Raw genomic sequence first — 21957 nt, forward strand, 5'->3', positions numbered from 1 at the left:
AGCCACAGTCCCTGGCCCAGTTCTGTCCTTTGAGTTGACCTTGTCATCCAGGAGGATGTTCTGAGGAAGTGTGAAATGATCATATTATTCTAGCCCATGCTGGATACAGTAGCAGTCTGGAAGGTGAAAGAGGTTGGGTTTGAAATAGATTTATTGTCCAAGTGCAGTGGCTCATGCTCGTAATCCCAGCACTTTGGGAGGCTGAGGCAGGAGAATTGCTTCAGCCTTTAAACATGGCGAAACCCTGTTCCTTCTAAAAATAAAAAAGTTCGATGGGCGTGGTGGCATTCACCTGTAATCCCAGCTACTCAGGAGGGTGAGGCAGGAGAATCACTTCAGCCCTATAGGTTGAGGCTGCTTTGTGCTGTGATCATGCCAATGCACTCTAGCCTGGGTGACACAGTGAGACCCTGTTTCAAAAACAAAAACAAAAACAGAATAGAGGCCTGGAGCTTGAGAGGGAACTCAGGATAGAATATACAGATTTAAGAGTCGGCTGGATGCAGTGGCTCAAGGCTGTAATCCCAGCACTTTGGAAGGCTAGGGTGGGTGTATCACTTGAGGTCAGGAGTTTGAGACCAGCCTGAACAACATGGCGAAACCCCATCTCTACCAAAAATAACAAAAACTAGCTGGGCATGGTGGCATGCACATGTAATCCCAGCTACTTTGGAGGCTTAGGCAGGAGAATCACTTGAACCCGGGAGGCGGAGGTTGCAGTGAGCCGAGATTGTGCCACTGGACTCCAGCCTGGGTGACAGAGTGACACCCTCAGGGGTTGGGTGTAGGAAGAAGCACCTGCAAAAGATAGAAAAGAGCCTTTAAGATGATCGCCTGAAGCCAGGAGTTTGAGACCAGCCTGGGCAGCATAGCAAGATCCTATCTGTACAAAAAATAAAAATAAAAAATTAGCCTAGGGTGGAGGCATGCACATACAGTCCCAGCAACTCAGGAGGCTTGGGGCCAGGAGTTTGAGGCTGCAGTGAGCTATGATTGGGCCACTGCACTCCACTTAAGCCTGAGTGACAGGGCAAAACCTCGTTTCCAAAAAAAAAATTAACCAGTAGAAAAATGAGATTTGGAGATCCTGTCTCTAAAGAAAAAAAAAGCTCACTGCATAGCCAACTTCAGTCTCAGAAGCAGGCCCAGGACTGAATCAAGGCCAGCAAGCTGCTGGGGTGATAAGCGAGCCCGACTCCAGCCTGGCCAACACGGTGAAACCCCGTCTCTACTAAAAATACAAAAATTAGCTTGGCATGGTGGCAGACGCCTGTAGTTCCAGCTACTCAGGAGGCTGCGGTAGGAGGATCACTTGAGCCTGGGGTGTGGAGGTTGTAGTGAGCCCAGATTGTACCACTGCACTCCAGCCTGGGTGACAGAGCAAGACCCTGTCTCAAAAAGTGAGCTGGAGGGTGAGGCCTCCCTAAATTTTGTGCCTTGGGTGCCTCCATCCGTCACCCCAGCCCCAGTCCCAGCAGTCAGCTGCGGCAGAGAAAGAAAAGGAAGAAGGCTGGGAAGATGCAAGTGAATTTAGCGACTAGCAGTCCCTGCGAGCAACTGTAGCAAGAAGGGTTTCCAGTGAAGAAAGGAAGGCCCTGGGCCGGGCGCGGTGGCTCACGCCTGTAATCCCAGCACTTTGTGAGGCAGAGGCGGGTGGATCACCTGAGGTCGGGAGCTCGACTAGCCTGACCAACATGGAGAAACCCTGTCTCTACGGAAAAAAATCCAAAATTAGCCGGGTGTGGTGGCGCATGCCTGTAATCCCAGCTACTCAGGAGGCTGAGGCAGGAGAATCGCTTGAACCCGGGAGGCGGAGGTTGCAGTAAGTCGAGATCACGCCATTGCGCTCCAGCCTCAGCAACAAGAGCGAAACTCCATCAAAAAAAAAAAAAAAAAAAAAAAAAAAGGAAGAAAGGAAGGCCCTGGCAGTTCTTGGACAGGAACTTGCCTGAAGTCCCAGTCCCAGTCCCAGTGACTGGTGGTTTCCCCATTTTCTGTTTCAGAAGCTGGGCTCTAAGCTGTCTGTGCCCTTAAAGTTCCTTGGAAAGAGGGAAGGGAAGGGAAGTGGATATTAGGTGAGTTCCTACTCTGTTTCATTTGCAGAGTTTTCTCATTGATTCTCAGTTGAACCCATGAGGAAGATGTTATGCCATTAAAGTTTTTTTTTTTTTTTTCTTTAGAGACAGGGTCTCTCTCTCACCCAGGCTGGACTGCAGTGGCATGCTCACGGCTCACTGCAGCTTTGAACTCCTGGGCTCAAGTGATCCTCCCATCTCAGCCTACAGGTGTGCACCACTGTACTTAGCTAATTTCTTTTTCTTTTTTCTTTTTCTGGGAGAGATGGGATCTCTGTATGTCTCTATGACGCCCACAATGGTCTCAAACTCCTGGCCTCAAGCGATTCTCCAGCCTTGGCCTCCCAAAGCACAGGGATTACAGGCATGAGTCGCTGTGCCCAGCCTGTTATGCCGTTTTTTAAATTAATTAATTAATTAATTAATTTATCTTGAGACAGAGTCTCACTCTGTTGCCCAGGCTGGAGTGCAGTGGCATGATCTAGACTCACTGCAACCTCCACCTCCGGGGTTCAAGTGAGTCTCATGCCTCAGCCTCCTGAGCAGCTGGGATTACAGGCGCCTGCCACCATGCCCTGCTAATTTTTGTATTTTTAGTAGAGATGGGGTTTCGCCATGTTGGCCAGGCTGGTCTCAAACTCCTGACCTCAGGTGATCAACCTGCCTCTGCCTCCCAAAGTGCTGGGATTACACAGGTGTGAGCCAGTGCGCCCGGCCCTGTTATGCCATTTTAAAGCTAAGGAAACTGAGGCACAGAAAAGGTAAAAAGGTACTTGAGATCAAAAAGGATGGAGTTAGGATTTGAACCCAGGTCCAGGGCCCATGATTTTCCCAGCACACCATCCAAAATGCCTGCCTGCCCTCACCAGGGAGCACACGCTTACATTCATAGCCTTGGACCCCGGGTTAGGGCCAGGAGGGCTGGGTGTGGGGCGAGAACAGGGTCTCGGGCTCCTTCACTGGCTGGGGCAGGGCTTCTGAGTTCCCTGTCAGAGCCCCTCCTCTGACTTTCAGGGGCCTGCTGAGGAATCTGCAGGCCTGGCAGAGGACAGGAGGGAGGCCTGGGGAGCCTGGGAAGGGCTGGCTGACAGCTCGATGGGCCCTCCCTCCCTCCACGGTCCCACCCCCAGCCTGGGGCCTCTGGGAGCCTTGGTCCTGAGCAACCAACACACCAGCCCAGACAGCTGCAAGTCACCATGGACGCTGAAGGTAAAGGGACACTCTCTCTGCCGTGTCCCTGCACCCATCCCCCCACTGCCTACCCCTGCCCACATCCTGGCTTGTCTCAGCCCCTCGTCGCCTCCTCTGGAGTCATCTCTCCTCTGGTCCCGCCATCGACTCCCTTACCTACCCCATGTCCCTGCAGCCTTGCTCAACCCCCTGAGGCCCCTTCTCACTCTTCTTTCTCCTGTGTTGAGTCCCCAAGGAGCTCTGGGGAAGGAAGGGGCTTAAGCCCTAGAAAAGGGCAGGGTGGCCTGGAGGAAGTGGCATCTCCTGGGGGCAGTGGGGGCTGGAAGTGGGAGGCTGGATGGGGGAGGAGCATGGACTTCTGCTCTCGCTGGTAGCTGGGGAGAAGCAGAGACAAAGTCCTGTCCCTTCTGCAGCCGGGTGGGGGAGGGGGCTTGAGTCCCGTGATTCCCTGCCTGGAGGGAGCTGTATGCAAACTGTTGGGGTGATCAGTCCCAACCCCCAACCACGAAGTCTGGTGGCAACAAAGGAATGAGAAAAGACAAGTTAAGATTTAAAGCAGGCCCAGGGGGCCAGTTGCTAAAGTGAAGGCTGCAGAGCCCTGGTTGCCTGACAATTTATTGAGTACAATTTTTTGATCTAAGAAGCAGATGGTACGGGGTGAAACGGTGAAGGTAGGGGTGTGTGCGTCATTTGAAATATGTATAGCAGTGGTGGTTTATGTGAATTTCCTTTAAGCTCAAAGCATATGTCTAACTACTAAGATAATCTTTTTTTTTTTTTTTTGAGACGGAGTCTTGTTGTCTCCCAGGCTGGAGTGCAGTGGCGTGATCTCAGCTCACTGCAAGCTCTGCCTCCCGGGTTCATGCCATTTTCCTGCCTCAGCCTCCCGAGTAGCTGGGACTACAGGCGCCCACCGCCACGCCTGGCTAATTTTTTGTATTTTTAGTAGAGACGGGGTTTCACCATGTTGGCCAGGATGGTCTCCATCTCCTGACCTCGTGATCCACCCGCCTAGGCCTCCCAAAGTGTTGGGATTACAGGTGTGAGCCACAGCGCCTGGCCAACTAAGATAATCTTTTAACTTATCGGGCTGCAGCTGGTGGGAGTGGGTTTTACAAGGAGCCAGGATGTCTGGTCACATTCCAATGCTTCAAGGGAGTGTTTCAGCCTAGAGCATTCTGTGTAAAGCCGCAGAGCAGGTCATGTTCACTGGCCTGGGGACACAATGACAATAAGGAGATGATTCTCCTCAGAGGCCCCCTATGGTGTTCCATAGGTGTCCTACACAGGGGTGGCTGACTAAACTGGCACCCTGTAAACCCTTCCACCAGCACAAACCCAGGGGGCCATGCTCTACACTCAGAAGGCTCCACCAGTGTTGGGGCTGTGTGACCGTGGGTGGGTCCCGGCTTCTCAGAGCCTTGTTTTCTTCCATCTGTAAAATGACAATAATAGTTCCCTGCTCTGGCTGGGCGCGGTGGCTCATGCCTGTAATCCCAGCACTTTGGGAGGCTGAGGCGGGTGGAGCACTTGAGGTCAGGTGTTTGAGATGAGCCTGGCCAACATGGTGAAACTCCGTCTCTACTAAAAGTACAAAAATTAGCCGAGTGTGGTGGTGCGCACCTGTAATCCCAGCTACTTGGGAGGCTGAGGCAGGAGAATTGCTTGAACCCCAGTGGTGGAGGTTGCAGTGAGCTGAGACCAGGCCTCTGCACTCCAGCCTGGGAGACAGAGAGAGACTCCATCTCAAAAAAAATAAAATAAAATAAAAAAATAGTTCCCTGCTCAGAAGGTTGTGGGGAGGACAGAGGATGGGAGGCACAGGTGCCTAGACCCTCTTCCACGTTTGGGGTGCCTGCTGGCCCCACACACCTGGTCCCTCTGGCTCTGCTGTGGAACCAGCTCTCGGGGGTCCCATGCAGGATGCCATGCCAAACACCTTTCAATCTCCATTGTGTCTTTCTCTTTTGAAACAACACCGACCTGGATGTGAATCCTGACTGCCACTCAGCAGCGGTGGAAACCCTGGCAAGTTTTGTAACCTGTAGAAGCCCGTTTCCACATCTGGACAATGGAGTTGGTGGCACTGGTCTCACGGGGTTGTAATGAGGATTAAATACCTTAGCAGATGTCAAGGGGTCTCGACCTGATTCCTTCAGAGCCAGAATTCTTTACTGAGAGATCATGGATGGGCTCTGGGGGAGTTCATGAACCCCAGAATTTGCACGTGAAATTGTGTCTTTGTGAGAACACAGTTATGCATTTTTCTGGGAAGGAGATCCATAATTTTCATCAGATCCAGATTCTTTTTTTTTTTTTTTTTTGAGACAGAGTCTTGCCCTGTTGTCCAGGCTGGAGTGCAGTGGCATGATCTCGGCTCGCTGCAACCTCCGCCTCCCGGGTTCAAGCGATTCTCCTGCCTCAGCCTCACGAGTAGCTGGGACTACAGGCATAAACCACCATGCTCAGCTAATTTTTGTACATTTAGTAGAGATGGGGTGTCACCATGTTCATGTTAGCCAGGCCAGCAGATCTAGATTTTTTTTTTTTCGAGATGGAGTCTCACTCTGTTGCCAGGCTGGAGTGCAGTGGCAGGATCTCGGCTCACTGCAACCTTCGCCTCCCAGGTTCAAGTGATTATTTTGCCTCAGCCTCACGAGTAGCTGGGACTACAGTGCTTCAGGCGCTTGCTGCCATGCCCAACTAATTTTTATATTTCTAGTAGAGACAGGGTTTCACCATGTTGGCCAGGATGGTCTCGATCTCTTGACCTTGTGATCCGCCTGCCTCGGTCTTCCAAAGTGCTGGGATTACAGGCGTGAGCCACCGCACCCGGCCCAGATTCTTAACAGAGTAAATGAAAACCTCAAAAAGTCAAGGATGGAAGCTGGGCGCGGTGGCTCACACTTGTAATCTCAGTGCTTTGGGAGGCTGAGGCGAGAGGATACCTTGAGGCCAGGAGTTCAAGACAAGCCTGGGTAACATAGTGAGACCCCGCCTCTAAAAAGAAAAAAACACGTCAGGGTTGCTCAGGGATGACATACCCACCTTGTGGCCTTCCCACCATGTAATTCTTCTGTTGGGTTTTTTTTTTTGAGACGGAGTTTTGCACTTGTCGCCCAGGCTGGAGTGCAGTGGCGTGATCTCGGCTCACTGCAACTTCCGCCTCCCAGGTTCAAGCGATTCTCTTGCCTCAGCCTCCCGAGTAGCTGGGATTACAGGCACTTGCCACAATGCCCAGCTAATTTTTTTTGTATTTTTAGTAGAGATGGGGTTTCACCATGTTGGTCAGGCTGGTCTCGAACTCCTGACCTCAGGTGATCCGCCCACCTCAGCCTCCCAAAGATTTCAGGCGTGAGCCACCGCACCCGGTGTGGGTTTTTTGTTTTTTCAGAGACAGGGTCCTACTCTGTGGCCCAAGCTGGAGTGCAGTGGCAGGATCACTGCAACCTCGAACTCCTGGGCTCAAGTGATCCTCCCGCCTCAGCCTTCTGAGCAGCCAGGACTATAGTTGTGCAACACTGTGTCTGGCTACTTTTTTGAATGTTTTATTTGCAGAGACGAAGGTCTTGCTATGTTACCCCAGCTGGTCTTGAAAATCCCAGGCTGGGCCGGGCGCGGTGGCTCACGCTTGTAATCCCAGCACTTTGGGAGGCCGAGGTGGGCGGATCACGAAGTCAGGAGATCGAGACCACGGTGAAACCCCGTCTCTACTAAAAATACAAAAAAAAAAAAAAAAATTAGCCGGGCGTGGTGGCGGGCGCCTGTAGTCCCAGCTACTCGGAGAGGCTGAGGCAGGAGAATGGCGTGAACCCGGGAGGCGGAGCTTGCAGTGATTCGAGATTGCGCCACTGCACTCCAGCCTGGGCGACAGAGCGAGACTCCGTCTCAAAAAAAAAAAAAAAAAAAGAAAATCCCAGGCTCAAACAATCCTGCTGCCTTGGCCTCCCAAAGTGCTAGGATTATGGATATGAGCCACTGTGACTGGCCCACTGTGTAGTTTAGAATGACCTTGGAGTCAAAGGCCTGGGTCCCAGTCCCATTCCCACCATTTGATAACTTTATGATCTTGGACAAGATGCTTAGCCTTACTGTGCCTTTATTTCCTCATTGATAAAGTGTGAATGTGCCTTCCCATAGGACTGTGGTAAGGATTCAATAAGATGCTATGTGTCTGGCACCTGACAGACAAAAATCACTTGGTAAGCCAGGCACAGTGGCTCGCGTCTGTAATCCTAGCACTTTGAGATGTTGAGGCAGGATAATTGCTTGAACCTAGGAGTTCGAGACCAGCCTGGAAAACATGGTGAGACCCCATCTCTACAAAAAAAAATCCAAAAATAAGCCAGGCGTGGTGGCACATGCCTGTAGTCCTGGCTACTCGAGTGGCTGAGGTGGGAGGATCATCTGAGCCTGGGAGGTCGAGGCTACTGTGAGCCATGATTGTGCCACCACACTGTAGCCTAGGTGACAGAATGAGACCCTGTATTAAAAAAAAATGTCACTTGGCGATGGTTTTGCTGTTGATCTTGTTGGCTCCTCACATTTGTCTCTCCAGCTCTGAGCCCTCCCCAGGCTCCAGTTCTGTTTTGTTTTGTTTTGTTTTTTGAGACGGAGTCTAGCCCAGGCTGGAGTGCAGTGGCACAATTTTGACTCAGTGCAACCTCTGCCTCCCGGGTTCAAGCAATTCTCCTGCCTCAGCCTCCTGAGTAGCTGAGATTGCAGGCGCACACCACCACACCCAGCTAATTTTTTTGTATTTTTAGTAGAGACGGGGTTTCACCATATTGGCCAGGCTGGTCTCGAACTCCTGACCTCGTGATCCACCCGCCTTGGCCTCCCAAAATGCTAGGATTACAGGCATGAGCCACTGCGCCTGGCTTCCAGCTCTGTTTTTAAAACCCCTGACTGTCCATTTCCACCTGACGTCTCTCTTGATGTGTCCCATTCAAAATCTTCCCTTGCCACCAGCTTTTCCTTCTGACATCTCCATTTCTTTCTTTTTATTTTTCTTTTTGAGACAGAGTCTTACTCTGTTACCCAGGCTGGAGTGCAATGGCACAGTCTTGGCTCACTGCAACCTCTGCTTCCCGGGTTCAAGTGATTCTCCTGCCTCAGCCTCCTGAGTAGCTGGGATAACAGGCACACGCCACCACGCCCAGCTAATTTTTGTATTTTTAGTAGAGACATGGTTTCACTATGTTGGCCAGGCTGGTCTTGAGCTCCCGACCTTAAGTGATCTGCCCGCCTCGGCCTCCCAAAGTGCTGGGATTTACAGGCGTGAGCCACAGCTCCCGGCCTGACGTCTCCATTTCTGTTCCTGCCTCACCAGCCTCCTACTCAGACTGGAAACCTCAGGGTCACCTTTGACCACTCACTCTCCCTTATACCTCAGGATCCAAAGAGTCCCCACATGTTCCCTGGACTTACCTTCATGACATCGCCTGACCCTCTTCCTTTGTTTCCACAACTCCTCCCTCTGCGGAAGCAGCCTGTTTGAAGCTTCCTTTTCCTTGCTGCCTTCACGCACGTGACGACAGCTGATGCTGAACTCTGGGCTGGGCCAGGAGGGTTGGTGCTGGGATCATGGACCCAGGAGAGAAGAGATGAGCCCGGGATGGGGCAGAGGCTGGGAAGTGACGGGGGAGTCCAGCGTGGGTACATACCAATGCGAGGCCAGTGGGCAGAGGCAGAGTGGTCCACCAGGGGCCAGGTGTGGGCAGCAGGGCCAGTCCCAGCATCTTATGGGTATGGAGTCCAGGTGGCCTTTTCCTACACTTCACCTTGGCTCACAACAGCTTTCCATCTTGTATCCATCAAGAACTCCAGACGCAGTTTAAATGTTTAAATTTCAAAGTTGGCTGGTCATGGTGGTTCACGCCTGTAATCTCAATACTTTGGGAGGCCAAGGTGGGCGGATCACTTGAGGTCAGGAGTTCAAGACCAGCCTGGCCAACATGGTGAAACCCTGTCTCTACTAAAAAATACAAAAATTAGCTGGGCATGGTGGTGGGCGCCTGTAGTCCCAGTTACTCAAGAGGCTGAGGCAGGAGAATCACTCGAATCCCAGAGGCAGAGGTTGCAGTGAGCCAAGATTGCATCATTGCACTCCAGCCTGGGCAACAGAGCAAGACTCCATCTCAAAAAACTAAAATAAAATAAATAAACTTCAAAGTTTTTTTGTTTGTTTGTTTGTTTTGTTTTGATTTGTTTTGTTTCCAAAGAGACAAGATCCTGCACTGTTGCCCAGGCTGGAGTGCAGTGGCACTGCAGCCTCCATCTCCTGGGCTCAAGAGATCCTTCTGCCTCAGCCTCTTGAGTAGCTGGGACTACAGGGGTGCCCCACTGTGCCCAACTATTTTTTAAAAATTCTTTGTAGAAAAAAAAAAAAATAAATAAAAATTCTTTGTAGAGATGGGGTCTTGCTATGTTGTCCAGGCTGGTCTTGAACTCCTGGGCTCAAGCAATCCTCCTGCCTTGGCCGCCTGAAGTGCTGAGATTACAGACGTGAGCCACTCAGCCAGCCCAGTTCATTTTGATCGTGTGACTTCTGATCGAAATTTTGTAGTGACTTCCCATTGCCTAGTGAGAGAAGCCTAACTCTTCCTCTCAACCACGGCCTGCTCATTCTGGCCCCGTCCTATGACTCAGCCTTCTTTCCCCATGCCCAAGACTGGGCACCGTCACCTGCATGTGCCCTGTGCCTCTGCTGCCTGGCCTGCGCTCTCTCCATTCTCTCTGCCTGGCGAGCCTTCCTCTCCTGTCAATTCCAGCCAATTCTCAGAACCAGGCTTTCTGGCTTCTCTTATCCATACTCAGATTCTGTGACTCATTCTACCGTATGTGTGCAGGGTGGTCACATTTGGCCGTGTTTGGAGGTCACTTCTCTTCTCCAGGGAGTGAATGGAGGGGAAAAGGACATTTATCTGGGACCTGAGGTGCTGACCAGCCTCTGTCTCCATCTGGTGTTTGCCAAATGAGTCAACAAATGAACAGATGGAAGAACATAGCTGCCAGAGTCAGACCCCTGGGTTGAGGCTCCTGGCCAGGCATTGGCTCAGGTGCTTTATGTGAATTGCCTCTTTCGGTCCTTCCAGCAGCCCTGGAATTTCCACGTGAAACTGACACTCAGGGAGGTTAGCGCCTTGCCTGAGTCACCCAGCCTGTAGGTTAGGTGTAACATAGAAACACAGTAAAGAGCTAAGCGTGGTGGCACGTATCTGTGGTCCCAGCTGCTCGGGAGCCTGATGCAGGAGGATCATTTGAGTTAAAGAGCTTGAGGCTGCAGTGAGCTGTGATTGTACCACTGCATTCCAGCCTGGGCGACAGAGCAAGACCTTGTCTCTAAAAACAAAACAAAAACAAAAAACAGTAAACAACAACAACAACAAATCAGTAAACAATCCAGAATACAACAGCAACAGTGCCAGAGGGGGGAAAATCTTTATCTATTATGCCAGAGTTGTCAGTAATCTGTATCTTTACATGATTTGAAAAGAGAAAAGATGTACAAATAATATCCCAAGATGCCCTGATCCCCTCCGAGCAGAGATACCAATTTTTTTTTTCTCTTTGAGATGAAGTCTCGCTCTGTCACCTAGGCTCAACTCACTGCAACCTCCGCCTCCTGGGTTCAAGCGATTCTTCTGCCTCAGCTTCCCAAGTAGCTGGGATTACAGGTGCCCGCCACCACACCTGGCTAATTTTTGTATTTTTAGTAGAGACGGAGTTTCACCATGTTGACCAGGCTGGTCTTGAGCTGCTGACCTCAAGTGATCCGCCCACCTCAGCCTCCCAAAGTGCTGGGATTACAGGCATGAGCCACTGTGCCCAGCCTTAAATATGCCAATTTTATTAGAGTTTTATTAACTCTGGACAACCAATTAAGAAAGGATCGCCTTGAGTGATCAAGGTTACATCCCACAGGATAAAACTCTAATCTCTGAAGTCCAGGCATCTTAGGAGACCTTTTACATGTCCAGCTGCAAAGCTAGGAGGCCGCTGGACAGGGAGGGTGCAGCTGCCACCTCCGTGCACGTGGCAGCCTGCCTGGCATTTCTCTGTTGGGCCAACTCCCCCTTGCCAGCTGTAAAAGCGCCTTCCCCTCTCTGAAGTGCCTTTCAGTAACAGCTGCTAATTAGGAGAGCCCGGTATTCTCAAAGCTACCCACAGGAATCCCTTTTGTTGGAAATGCATGAGAAAGTGAGGGCCTAAAAAAAAAACCACCCAAATGTGTTTATTTATTTTTCACAAATAGAACATGGAATGTGTAACTGTTCCCCTCTCTATTAGATGATCAGAATGACTGAGCTCCAAGAAGGGGGCAAGAGGGGGACCCCTGCACATGGAAGCAGCTTTGATGTTCTCTTTTTTTTTTTTTTGAGACAGAGTCTCACTGTCGCTCAGGCTGGAGTGCAGTGGCGCGATCTTGGCTCACTGCAGGCTCTGCCCCCCCGGGGTTCACACCATTCTCCTGCCTCAGCCTCCAGAATAGCTGGGACTACAGGCACCCGCCACCTCGCCCGGCTAATTTTTTGTATTTTTAGTAAAGACGGGGTTTCACTGTGTTAGCCAGGATGGTCTTGATCTCCTGACCTCCTGATCTGCTCGCCTTGGCCTCCCAAAGTGCTGGGATTACAGGTGTGAGCCACCGCGCCCGGCCTTTTTTTTTTTTTTTTTGAGACAGAGTCTCGCTCTCTTGCCCGGGTTAGAGTGCAGTGGCGCGATCAGGGCTCACTGTAGCCTCAACCTCCTAGACTCAAGTGATCCTTCTGCCTCAGCCTCCCAAGAGTAGCTGGGACTACAACTGCATGCCGTCACGCCTGGCTAATCTTTTAAATTTTATGTATTTGATTATTATTTTTTAGACTGCATCTCCCTCTGTTGCCCAAGCTGGAGTGCAGTGGCACAATCACGCTTTGCTGCAGCATCAACCTTCTGGGCTCTAGCAATCCTCCCGCCTCAGCCTCCCGAGTAGCTGGTACCACAGGTGCATGCCACCATGCCCGGCTAATATATATATATATATATTTTTTTTTTTGAGATGAGGATGTTGTCATGGCTGGTCTCCAACTCCTGGGCTCAAGTGATCCTCCTACTTCAGTCTCCCAAAATGCTAGGACTGCAGGCATGAGCCCCCGTGCCTGGCCTCAGCAGCTACGATGTTCTTTTTTTTTTTTTTTTTTTTTGAGATGGAGTCTCGCTCTGTTGCCCAGGCTGCGTGTACCACCATGCCTAGCTAATTTTTGTATTTTTCTGTAGAGTTGGGGTTTCACCATGTTGGCCAGGCTGGTCTTGAACTCCTGACCTCAAGTGATCCACACACCTTGCCCTCCCAAAGTGTTGAGATTACAGGCATGAGCCACCATGCCCAGCCAGCAGCTATGATGTTCTAAAGTACCCAGCTATGGAAAGGGAGGACCTGGGCTCATACTTACCATTGTCTAGCTGCGTCATTTTTTTGCTCTGCTCTTTAGATAATTCCTCTTTATGTTTCTGAGCCTTGGTTCTCCACCTATATTTTTTATTTTTATTTTATTTTATTTTATTTTATTAGATGGAGTCTCGCTCTGTCGCCCATGCTGGAGTGCAATAGGGTGATCTCGGCTCACTGGAACCTCTACCTCCCAGGTTCAAGGAATTCTCCTACCTCAGCCTCCTGAGTAGCTGGAATTACAGGCGTGTGCCACTGCGCCTGGCCAGTTTTTTGTTTGTTTGTTTGTATTTTTAGTAGAGACGGGGTTTCACCATGTTGGCCAGGCTGGTCTCAAACTCCTGACCTCAAGTGATCCACCCGCCTCGACCTCCCAAAGTGCTGGGATTTCAGACATGAGCTACTGTGCCCAGTCTCAGTTTTCCACCAATAAACACGAACAACATTCACTTTGAGGCCCTGTAGGTGAGGTTTGGGAGGAGGCGTGAGAAGTGCCAGGCACGCAGTAGGCACCAACGCATGGTAGCTATTATTGTCTTCCTGTGGCTCAGAAGTTCTCGGTTCTTTTACAACTTAGAATTATTTTGCCATATTTCAGACCAATTACATCAGAATCTCTAGGGTGGGGCCTGGAGCTCCCCATATGATTCCACTGTGCAGCAGAGGTTGAGAACCGCTGCCCTACCCAATAGTGTTGTGATTTATAATAAGAATTATGTATTTTGCTCTTTATCCTTGGTTCCTGGCATAGAGCTCCTAGAATCCTTGGAATTTCCTGAGCAATAGAGGAGCAAGGAGAATCCTTTGTTCTAATATTTGATCTTTGTCGTTGTTGGTTTTTTGTTGTTGTTGTTTGTTTTTTTTTTTTTTGAGACGGAGTTTCGCTCTTGTTGCCCAGGCTGGAGTGCAATGGCATGATCTCGGCTCACCACAACCTCTGCCTCCCAGGTTCAAGCAATTCTCCTGCCTCAGCCTCCCGAGTAGCTGGGATTACAGGCATGCACTACCACACCCGGCTAATTTTGTATTTTTAGTAGAGACGGGTTTCTCTATGTTGAGGCTGGTCTCGAACTCCTGACCTCAGGTGATCTGCCCGCCTCGGCCTCCCAAAGTGCTGGGATTACAAGCGTGAGCCACTGGGCCTGGCCGTTATTGCTTTTTCAAATTGAGACAGGATCTTACTTTGCTATCCAGGCTGGGGTGCAGTGGTGTGATCACGGCTCTCTGCAGTCTCGAACTCCTGGGCTCAAGGGATCCTCCCACATCAGCCTCCCAAGTAGCTGGGACTACAGGTGTGCACAACCATACCCGGCTAATTTTTCTGTAGAGATGGGGTTTTGCTATGTTGCTCAGGCTGGTCTTGAATTGCTGTGCTCAAGTGTTCTGCCCGCCTTGGCTTCCCAAAGTGCTGGGATTATTGCTGTCAGCCACCATGATGCCTAATTTGTGAAATTTATGTAGTTGGCCAGGGGCGGTGGCTCACGCCTGTAATCCCAACACTTTGGGAGGCTGAGCGGGGAGGGTCACCTGAGGTCAGGAGTTTGAGACCACCCTGGCCAACATGGTGAAACCCTGTCTCTACTAAAAATACAAAAATTAGCCGAGCGTGGTGGCAGGCGCCTGTAATCCCAACTACTTGGGAGGCTGAGGCAGAAGAATCGCATGAACCTGGGAGGCGGAGGTTGCAGTGAGCCAAGACCATGCCATTGCACTCCAGCCTGGGTAACAAGAGCAAAAACTCCGTCTCAAAAAATAAAATAAAACAAAATAAAATTTACGTAGTGATGGAGTTGTGCTATGTTGCCAGGCTGATCTCGAGCTCCTGGCCTCAAGCGACTCCCTCTCCCTGGCCTCCCAAAGTGCTGGGATACAGATATGAGCCACCACACTGGGCCTAATACTTGATCTTTGACCCAAGTTCCTGACAGAACTCCTAATCCTTTGGAATTTCTGGGGGATCAGGGGGTCTTTTGTTCTAATGAGGTGATTCTTGGTGGGCTTCTGGAAGGGGGCCAGTCACCAGAGAGATACTGCAATGATTAGAAGCTTGGAACTCTCAGCAGTATCTTCCACCTTCTGGGAAGGGGAGAGGGGCTAGAGATTGATTTAACTATCATGGCTGTGTGATGACACCTCCATAGAAATCGCTGAAATAAGATGTTAGGAGAGCTCCTGTGTTTTAGGCCGGGTAAAGGTGCCAGGAGGAGGGTGGTACCCAGGAGAGGGCATGGAAGCCCCTTCCCCCATACCCTGCCCTATGTATTTCTTCCAGCTGGCTGTTCATTTGTGTCATTTGACAATGCCTTTGTAAGCCAGGTGTGGTGGTGCACCTAGAGTCCCAGTTACTCAGGAGGCTGAAGCAGAAGGATCACTTGAGCCCAGGAGCTGAAGAGTGCTCCTGTAGTGTGCTATCCTCGAGCCTGTGAATATCCACTGCACTCCAGCTGGGCAACGTAGAAAGACACTGTCCAAAAAACAAAACAGGCTGGGCACGGTGGCTCATGCCTGTAATCCCAACACTTCAGGAGGCGGAGGCAGGTGGATCACTTGGTTAGGAGTTTGAGACCAGCCTGGCCAACATGGTGAAACCCCATCTCTACTAAAAATACAAAAATTAGCTGGGTGTGGTGGCTTGTGCTTGTAATCCCAGCTACTCGGGAGGCTAAGGCAGGAGAATCACTTGAACCCGGGAGGTGGAGGTTGCAGTGAGCTGAGATCTCGCCATTGCACTCCAGCCTGGGGGACAAGAGTGAGACTTCGTCAAAATAAATAAATAAATAAATAAAATGAAAAATAAAAAACAAAACAATACAAAACAAAAAAAAAGTGTTGTAATACACCAGCAATAGTAAGTAAACTGTCTTCCGGGGATTGCTGCTTTAGTAAAGATCAAATACAAGCAGGAGTCATGGGAACCTCTGATTTGTAGCCAAGTCACACAAAAGTTGTGGGTAGCCTGAGAATCTCTTACTACTTGAGGCTGACGTCTGAAGTGGGGGACAGTCTTGTGGGACTGAGCCCTTTTGCTGTGGGGTCTGCACTAACTCTGGTTATGGTCACAATTGAAGTGAATTGTAGGACACGCAGCTATTGTTGGAGAATTGGTTGATGTGGGGGAAAAAAGGCCATATAACTGGTCGCAGAAGCATTCTGTGTTGAGTGAACATACAGAAAAGAAACACTGTTGGTTTTTTAATCTACGTCACCCTAAAAGAACGTTCCATGACCCTGTCTCAAGTGGGGACCCTCTCTCTCCTTTCCTTGTTTTTCTCACTTTTTATTATAGAGAATTTCAAACATACACGAAAGTAGATAGAAAAGCATGGTGAACCCCCACAAAACCACCACCAACCTCAAAAAGCACCAGTGTGCGGCCAGCCCAGTCCCACCCTCCCTCTCTCTACCTTCCAGTATTATCTTAAAGCAAACCAATTCTCGGACTTTGTTTGTTTGTTTGTTTTGAGACAGAGTCTCGCTCTGTCACTCAGGCTGGAGTGCAGTGGCACAATCTCGGCTCACTGCAACCTCCGCCTCCTGGGTTCAAGTGATTCTTTCACCTCAGCCTCCCCAGTAGCTGGGATTACAGGCCTGCACCACTATACCCGGCTAATTTTTGTATTTTTCTTTTTTTTTTTTTTGAGACGGAGTCTCTCTCTGTCGCCCAGGCTGGAGCGCAGTGGTGCAATCTCGGCTCACTGCAAGCACCGCCTCCCGGGTTCACACCATTCTCCTGCCTCAGCCTCCCGAGTAGCTGGGACTACAGGCTCCCGCCACTATGCCTGGCTAATTTTTTGTATTTTTAGTAGAGACGGGGTTTCACCGTGGTCTCGATCTCCTGACCTCGTGATCCGCCCACCTCGGCCTCCCAAAGTGCTGGGATTACAGGCGTGAGCCACCGCGCCCGGCCAAATTTTTGTATTTTTTTAGTAGAGACAGGGCTTCACCATGTTGTCCAGGCTGGTCTCGAACTCCTGACCTCAGGTGATCTGCCCACCTTGGCCTCCCAAAGCGCTGGGATTACAGGTGTGAGCCACTGCGTCCAGCCAATATGTGGTCTTATGAGAGCACTGGTTCTTTTTTTTTTTTTTTTTCCCTGAGGCAGGGTCTCACCTTGTTGCCTAGGCCAGAGTGCAGTAGCTCCATCATAGCTCACTGCAGCCTCCAACTCCTGGGCTCAAGGGATCCTCCCACTTCAGCCTTCTGAATAGCTGGACTACAGGCAGGTGTCACCATGCCCAGCTAATTTTTATAATTGTTTTTGTAGAGATGGGATCTCACTTTGCTGCCCAGGCTGGTCAAACTCCTGGCCTCAAGCGATCCTTCTGCCTCGGCCTCCTAAAGTGTTGGGCTTACAGGTGTGAGCCACTGCCCCGGCTGAGCACTGATTCTTGATCCTCATGTGCATCTGAGTCACAGAGCAGGGTGGGGGCTGGCTCTTCCCCAACCTGGATCCCTGGAAACTACCCCCAGAAATTCTGGTTCACTGGGTCTGGAATGGGCCTGAGCATCTGAGAGTTTGAAAAGCTCCCCATGATTCTGGTGTGCAGCCCAGGCAGAGGCCCCACTGTGTCCACTTCTCTTGAAAGGAGTGATTCACACCCACACCCCCACTTCCCTGCCTCCCGTCCACTCCTCGAGCATGACAATGTGGCTTCTGCCCCTGACACCCGGCACCAAAACCGCTCTGGCACAAGCCTCACAGTTGCTAAGTGCAGAGCGCCATCCTCAGTCTTCCTTCTATTTACTTCTGCTCACCTCCCAAAACCCTCTTCTCCTTCCCAGGCACCCACTCCTGATGCTGCTTCTCTTTTTGTTGGACATGCCCTGTGGGTTCTTTATCTTATTATTTTATTTTAGAGACCGTGGCTTGCTCTGTCACCCAGGCTGGAGTGCAGTGGTGCAATCACAGCTCACTGCAGCCTCCAACTCCTGGACTCAAGCTGCAGCCTCTCGAGTAACTGGCGAGCAGCTGGGACTACAGGTGTGCACCCCGATGCCCAGCTAACTTTTTTTTTTTCTTTTGTTTTTTGAGATGGAGTTTTGCTCTTGTTGCCCAGGCTGGAGAGCAATGGCACTATCTCGGCTCACTGCAACCTCTGCCTCCCAGGTTCAAGCAATTCTCCTGCCTCAGCCTCCTGAGTAGCTGGGATCACAGGCGCCCACCACCATGCCTGGCTAATTTTTGTATTTTTAGTAGAGATGGGCTTTTGCCAGGTTGGGCAGGCTGGTCTTGAACTCCTGACCTTAGGTGATCCACCTGCCTCAGCCTCCCAAAGTGCTGGGATTACAGGCATGAGCCACTGTGTCCGGCCATATGTTTTCCTTTTTTATATTTTGTAGAGACAATGGTCTCACTCTGTTGCCCAGGCCGGTCTCCAACTCCAGGGCTCAAGCAGTCCTCCTGCTACAGCCTCCCAAAGTGCTAGGATTACAGGTATGAGCCCCTGCACTCGTCTTTTAATAACGAATGTTTCCCAAATCCCTTCCCCTCTTCTTCCCTGTTCTGGGCGATTGCATTTGCTGCTCTATGCAGTCACCATCCGCATGCGCTGGCGGCTCCCCAATCCCCACTCCTCAGGGCAGCATCTCTTTTTTTTTTTTTTTTTTTTTTTGAGACAGAGTCTTGCTCTGTCACCCAGGCTGTAGTGCAGTGGCGCCATCTTGGCTCACTGCAAGCTCCGCCTCCCGTGTTCACGCCATTCTCCTGCCTCAGCCTCCGGAGTAGCTGGGACTACAGACGTCCCCCACCACACCGGGCTAATTTTTTGTATTTTTAGTAGAGACGGGGTTTCACCGTTTTTGCCAGGATGGTCTTGATCTCCTGACCTCGTGATCCTCCCGCCTCGGCCTCCCAATGCGCTGGGATTACAGGCGTGAGCCACCGCGCCTGGCCATGGCAGCATCTCTTCTGAACTCCAGAGCCAACCCCTACCACCCTCTGGGCACCACCATCCACATCTCCTGCTGCCGCCTCAGCCTTAACCTCTGCAAAACCAAATCCATTCTTTCTCTCCGGCTCTGCAGATGCTAAGCTGTTTCACCAGGGCACGATTCAGGAAACGCTTTGGGATTCAGCTTCTGTTCTTGTGAAATGGGAAGAATCCCCGTGGTGAGCTCCAAATGAGAGCACAAAGGGGAACAGGGGTGCCCACGGCTGGCACGCCACGGCACTCAGTGGGGTCACCGCCCCCTCCTGCTGTCCCCACCTCCACCCCGCCTGCTCTTCTCCCGGAATGATTCCTTCTGCCAGCTCTCAGCTACCCAGGACGGAGGCCCAAGGCTCCCACATCTGTTTAGCTGCTAATTCTGGTAGATCCCCTCTTGGAAATAGCTCTCAAATCTACTCCAGAGCTACTGTCAAAGTTCAGGGCTCCATCTCTTTTGGTTTCTTTGAAAATATTTTTTCAAATTAATTATTTGTTGGCCGGGCGCAGTGGCTCACGCCTGTAATCCCAGCACTTTGGGAGGCCGACGCGGGTGGATCACCTGAGGTCAAGAGTTCGAGAACCAGCCTGGCCAGCATGGTGAAACCCTATCTCTACAAAAATACAAAAATTAGCCAGGGATGGTGGTGCATGCCTGTAATCTCAGCTACTCGGGAGGCTGAGGCCGGAGAATCACTTGAACCCGGGAGGCAGAGGTTGCAGTGAGTTGAGATCACACCATTGCACTCCAGCCCAGGCAACAGAGTGAGACTCCGTCTCAAACAAAAGAAAATTATTTGTGGAGGCAGGGTCCCACTATGTTGCCCAGGCCTCAAGTGGCCCTCCTGCCTTGGTCTCCCACAGCACTGGGATTACAGGCGACAGCCACCGCGCCCAGCCTACTTTTTGTCTGGCCAAGACTACCTCAGCCTTTTTTTTGCCTCCCAATCTGTCTCCAGTTGGTGGCTGAAGTGAGCCTTCTGGAGCAAAACCGTAAGCATATCACTCCTTCTTTTAAAATTCTGTGATGGGTCAGGCATGGTGGATCACACTTGTAATCCCAGCACTTTGGGAGGCTGAGGTGGGAGGACTGCTTGAGCCCAGGAGTTCAAGACCAGCCTGGGCAACATAGTGAGACCCCCAATCTCTACTTAAAAATAATAAAATAATAAAATGAAAAGAAAATTTTTTTTGAGATGGAGCTTCACTCTTGTTGCCTAGGCTGGAATACAATGGTGGGATCTCAGCTCACTGCAACCTCCACCTCCCGGGTTCAACCGATTCTCCTGCCTCAGCCTCCTGAGTAGTTGGGATTACAGGCATGTGCCACCATGCCTGGCTAATTTTGCATTTTTAGTAGAGACGGGGTTTCACCATGTTGGTCAGGCTGGACTCGAACTCCTGACCTCAGGTGATCGGTCCACCTCGGCCTCCCAAAGTGCCGGGATTACAGGCGTGAGCCACTGTGTCCGGCCAATAAAATGAAATTTTATGATGGCTTCTGCGATCTGGCCAAAGTCCTCCGCTAAATAGTTTAGTTCTTTCTCCCTGTGGCCTCCCCTCCCACCATGTCACCTGTGAATCCCACACTGCCCCCACCCTACCACTGTCTGCGGGTGAGCAGATCAGTTTTCTCAGCCCCAAATGTCGGCCCCACCCCACACCTCTGCCTGGCAAACATCACTCACCGGTCCTCAGAGACACCTAGTCATTTATTCCATGAGTCCACCACACTTGAGAAACGCTTCATTTCTTAGTGAACATGCCTATCCTGTGCTAGACACTGTTCCTAAGGGCTTTCAAATATAAAGTCTTGTTTTTTGTTTTTGAGATGGAGTCTCGCTCTGTTGCCCAGGCTGGAGTGCGGTGGCACAATCTCGGCTCACTGCAACCTCTGCCTCCCAAGTTCAAGCAATTCTCTGCCTCAGCCTCCTGAGTAGCTGGGATTACAGGCGCCTGGCTTTTTTTTTTTTCAATTTTTTTTATTTTTTGTATTTTTAGTAAAGACGGGGTTTCACCGTCTTGGCCAGGCTGGTCTTGAACTCCTGACCCCAAGTGATCCACCCGCCTCGGCCTCCCAAAGTTCTGGGATTATAGGCGTGAGCCACCCTGCCCAGCCTCCAACTCCTGGCCTTGTCTTCCTCCCACCCTGGCTTCCCAGAGTGCTGGGAATAACAGACATGAGCCTCCACACCTGGCAACTTCTTTCCATTTTTCACTGATTCTCTGACACATCCTCATTGAGCACCTGCACTGTGCGGGGTGTTAATAATTGCTAGGCATGGAGGCAACAGCGTGGGCAGCTCTTTCTCTTACTTGTCAGGCTTTAGCCTATGCTGTTGCAGGACTGTGCCTTGGCCTGGAAGCCCCTTCCCTTATCCTCATCCCCAATCTCCCCCTTCAGCTCATTCCTCTTGCAGGTCTTCCCTTAAACATCACTTCCTCAGCAGGGGCCTCACAGACACGCCCCGACATTAGATCCTGGTCCCTCTGTGCTTCCTGTTCTTCCCCCATCATCACGTCTACAGCTGTTTCCTCTCGACGGGCAAAGACTGTCTGGCCATTGAGTTTTCTGCTATATCTAAGTGCTTCGCATACTGAACCATATAAATTTGCTGCTTTTATTGGTCAAAACAGCCAAATATTGGCAATTTTATATTGGTTAGCTTCACAGTATGTGAGCTAGGATACTTATCCCATCAGAGAGGTTGCGTAGCATGGTGAATCAGAGCCCAGGCTCTGGGGCCACACACCTGAGGTCCAGCCCTGGCTCTGCCACTTGTCACTAAGTGATTGTGGACCAGAGACAACCCTCAGGTGCCTTGGGTTCCTCATCTGTGACAGGGATGACAGTAATGACCTCCTCGTGCTGTTATACAGAAATGTACTAAAATACAAAAATTGGCCAGGCATGGTGGCACGTGCCTGTAATCCCAGCTACTCAGGAGGCTGAGGCAGGGGAACTCAGGAGGCGGAGGCTGCAGTGAGTCTACAGTTACTGCCAAAGCTCAGGGCTCCATCCCTTTTCCATTGCATGCCACTGCACTCCAGCCTGGGCAAAAAAGTGAGACTCTGTCTCAAAAAAAAGAAAAGGAAAAAAGTTTAAAAGGCCAGGAGTTGCCGGGCGCGGTGGCTCACGCTTGTAATCCCAGCACTTTGGGAGGCCGAGGCGGGCGGATCACGAGGTCAGGAGATCGAGACCACGGTGAAACCCCGTCTCTACTAAAAATACGAAAAATTAGCCAGGCGTGGTGGTGGGCGCCTGTAGTCCCAGCTACTCGGAGAGGCTGAGGCAGGAGAATGGCGTGAACCCGGGAGGCGGAGCTTGCAGTGA

At 50.9% G+C, this 21957-nt stretch overlaps 1 protein-coding gene across 1 annotated transcript in view; it reads left to right on the forward strand.

Moving 5' to 3' along the window:
- Window positions 1–3110: 3110 nt before the first annotated feature.
- Window positions 3111–21957, forward strand: part of QPRT (quinolinate phosphoribosyltransferase) — a 29775-nt gene continuing 10928 nt past the window's right edge. The window contains exon 1 of the mRNA XM_030798481.1: window positions 3111–3284. Within this exon, the coding sequence (XP_030654341.1) occupies window positions 3272–3284 (13 nt within the window). The 5' untranslated portion in view covers window positions 3111–3271. The remainder of the gene's footprint in view (window positions 3285–21957) is intronic.

Source organism: Nomascus leucogenys, chromosome 2, assembly GCF_006542625.1.
Source record: "Nomascus leucogenys isolate Asia chromosome 2, Asia_NLE_v1, whole genome shotgun sequence".
Taxonomy (NCBI): Eukaryota; Metazoa; Chordata; class Mammalia; order Primates; family Hylobatidae; genus Nomascus; species Nomascus leucogenys.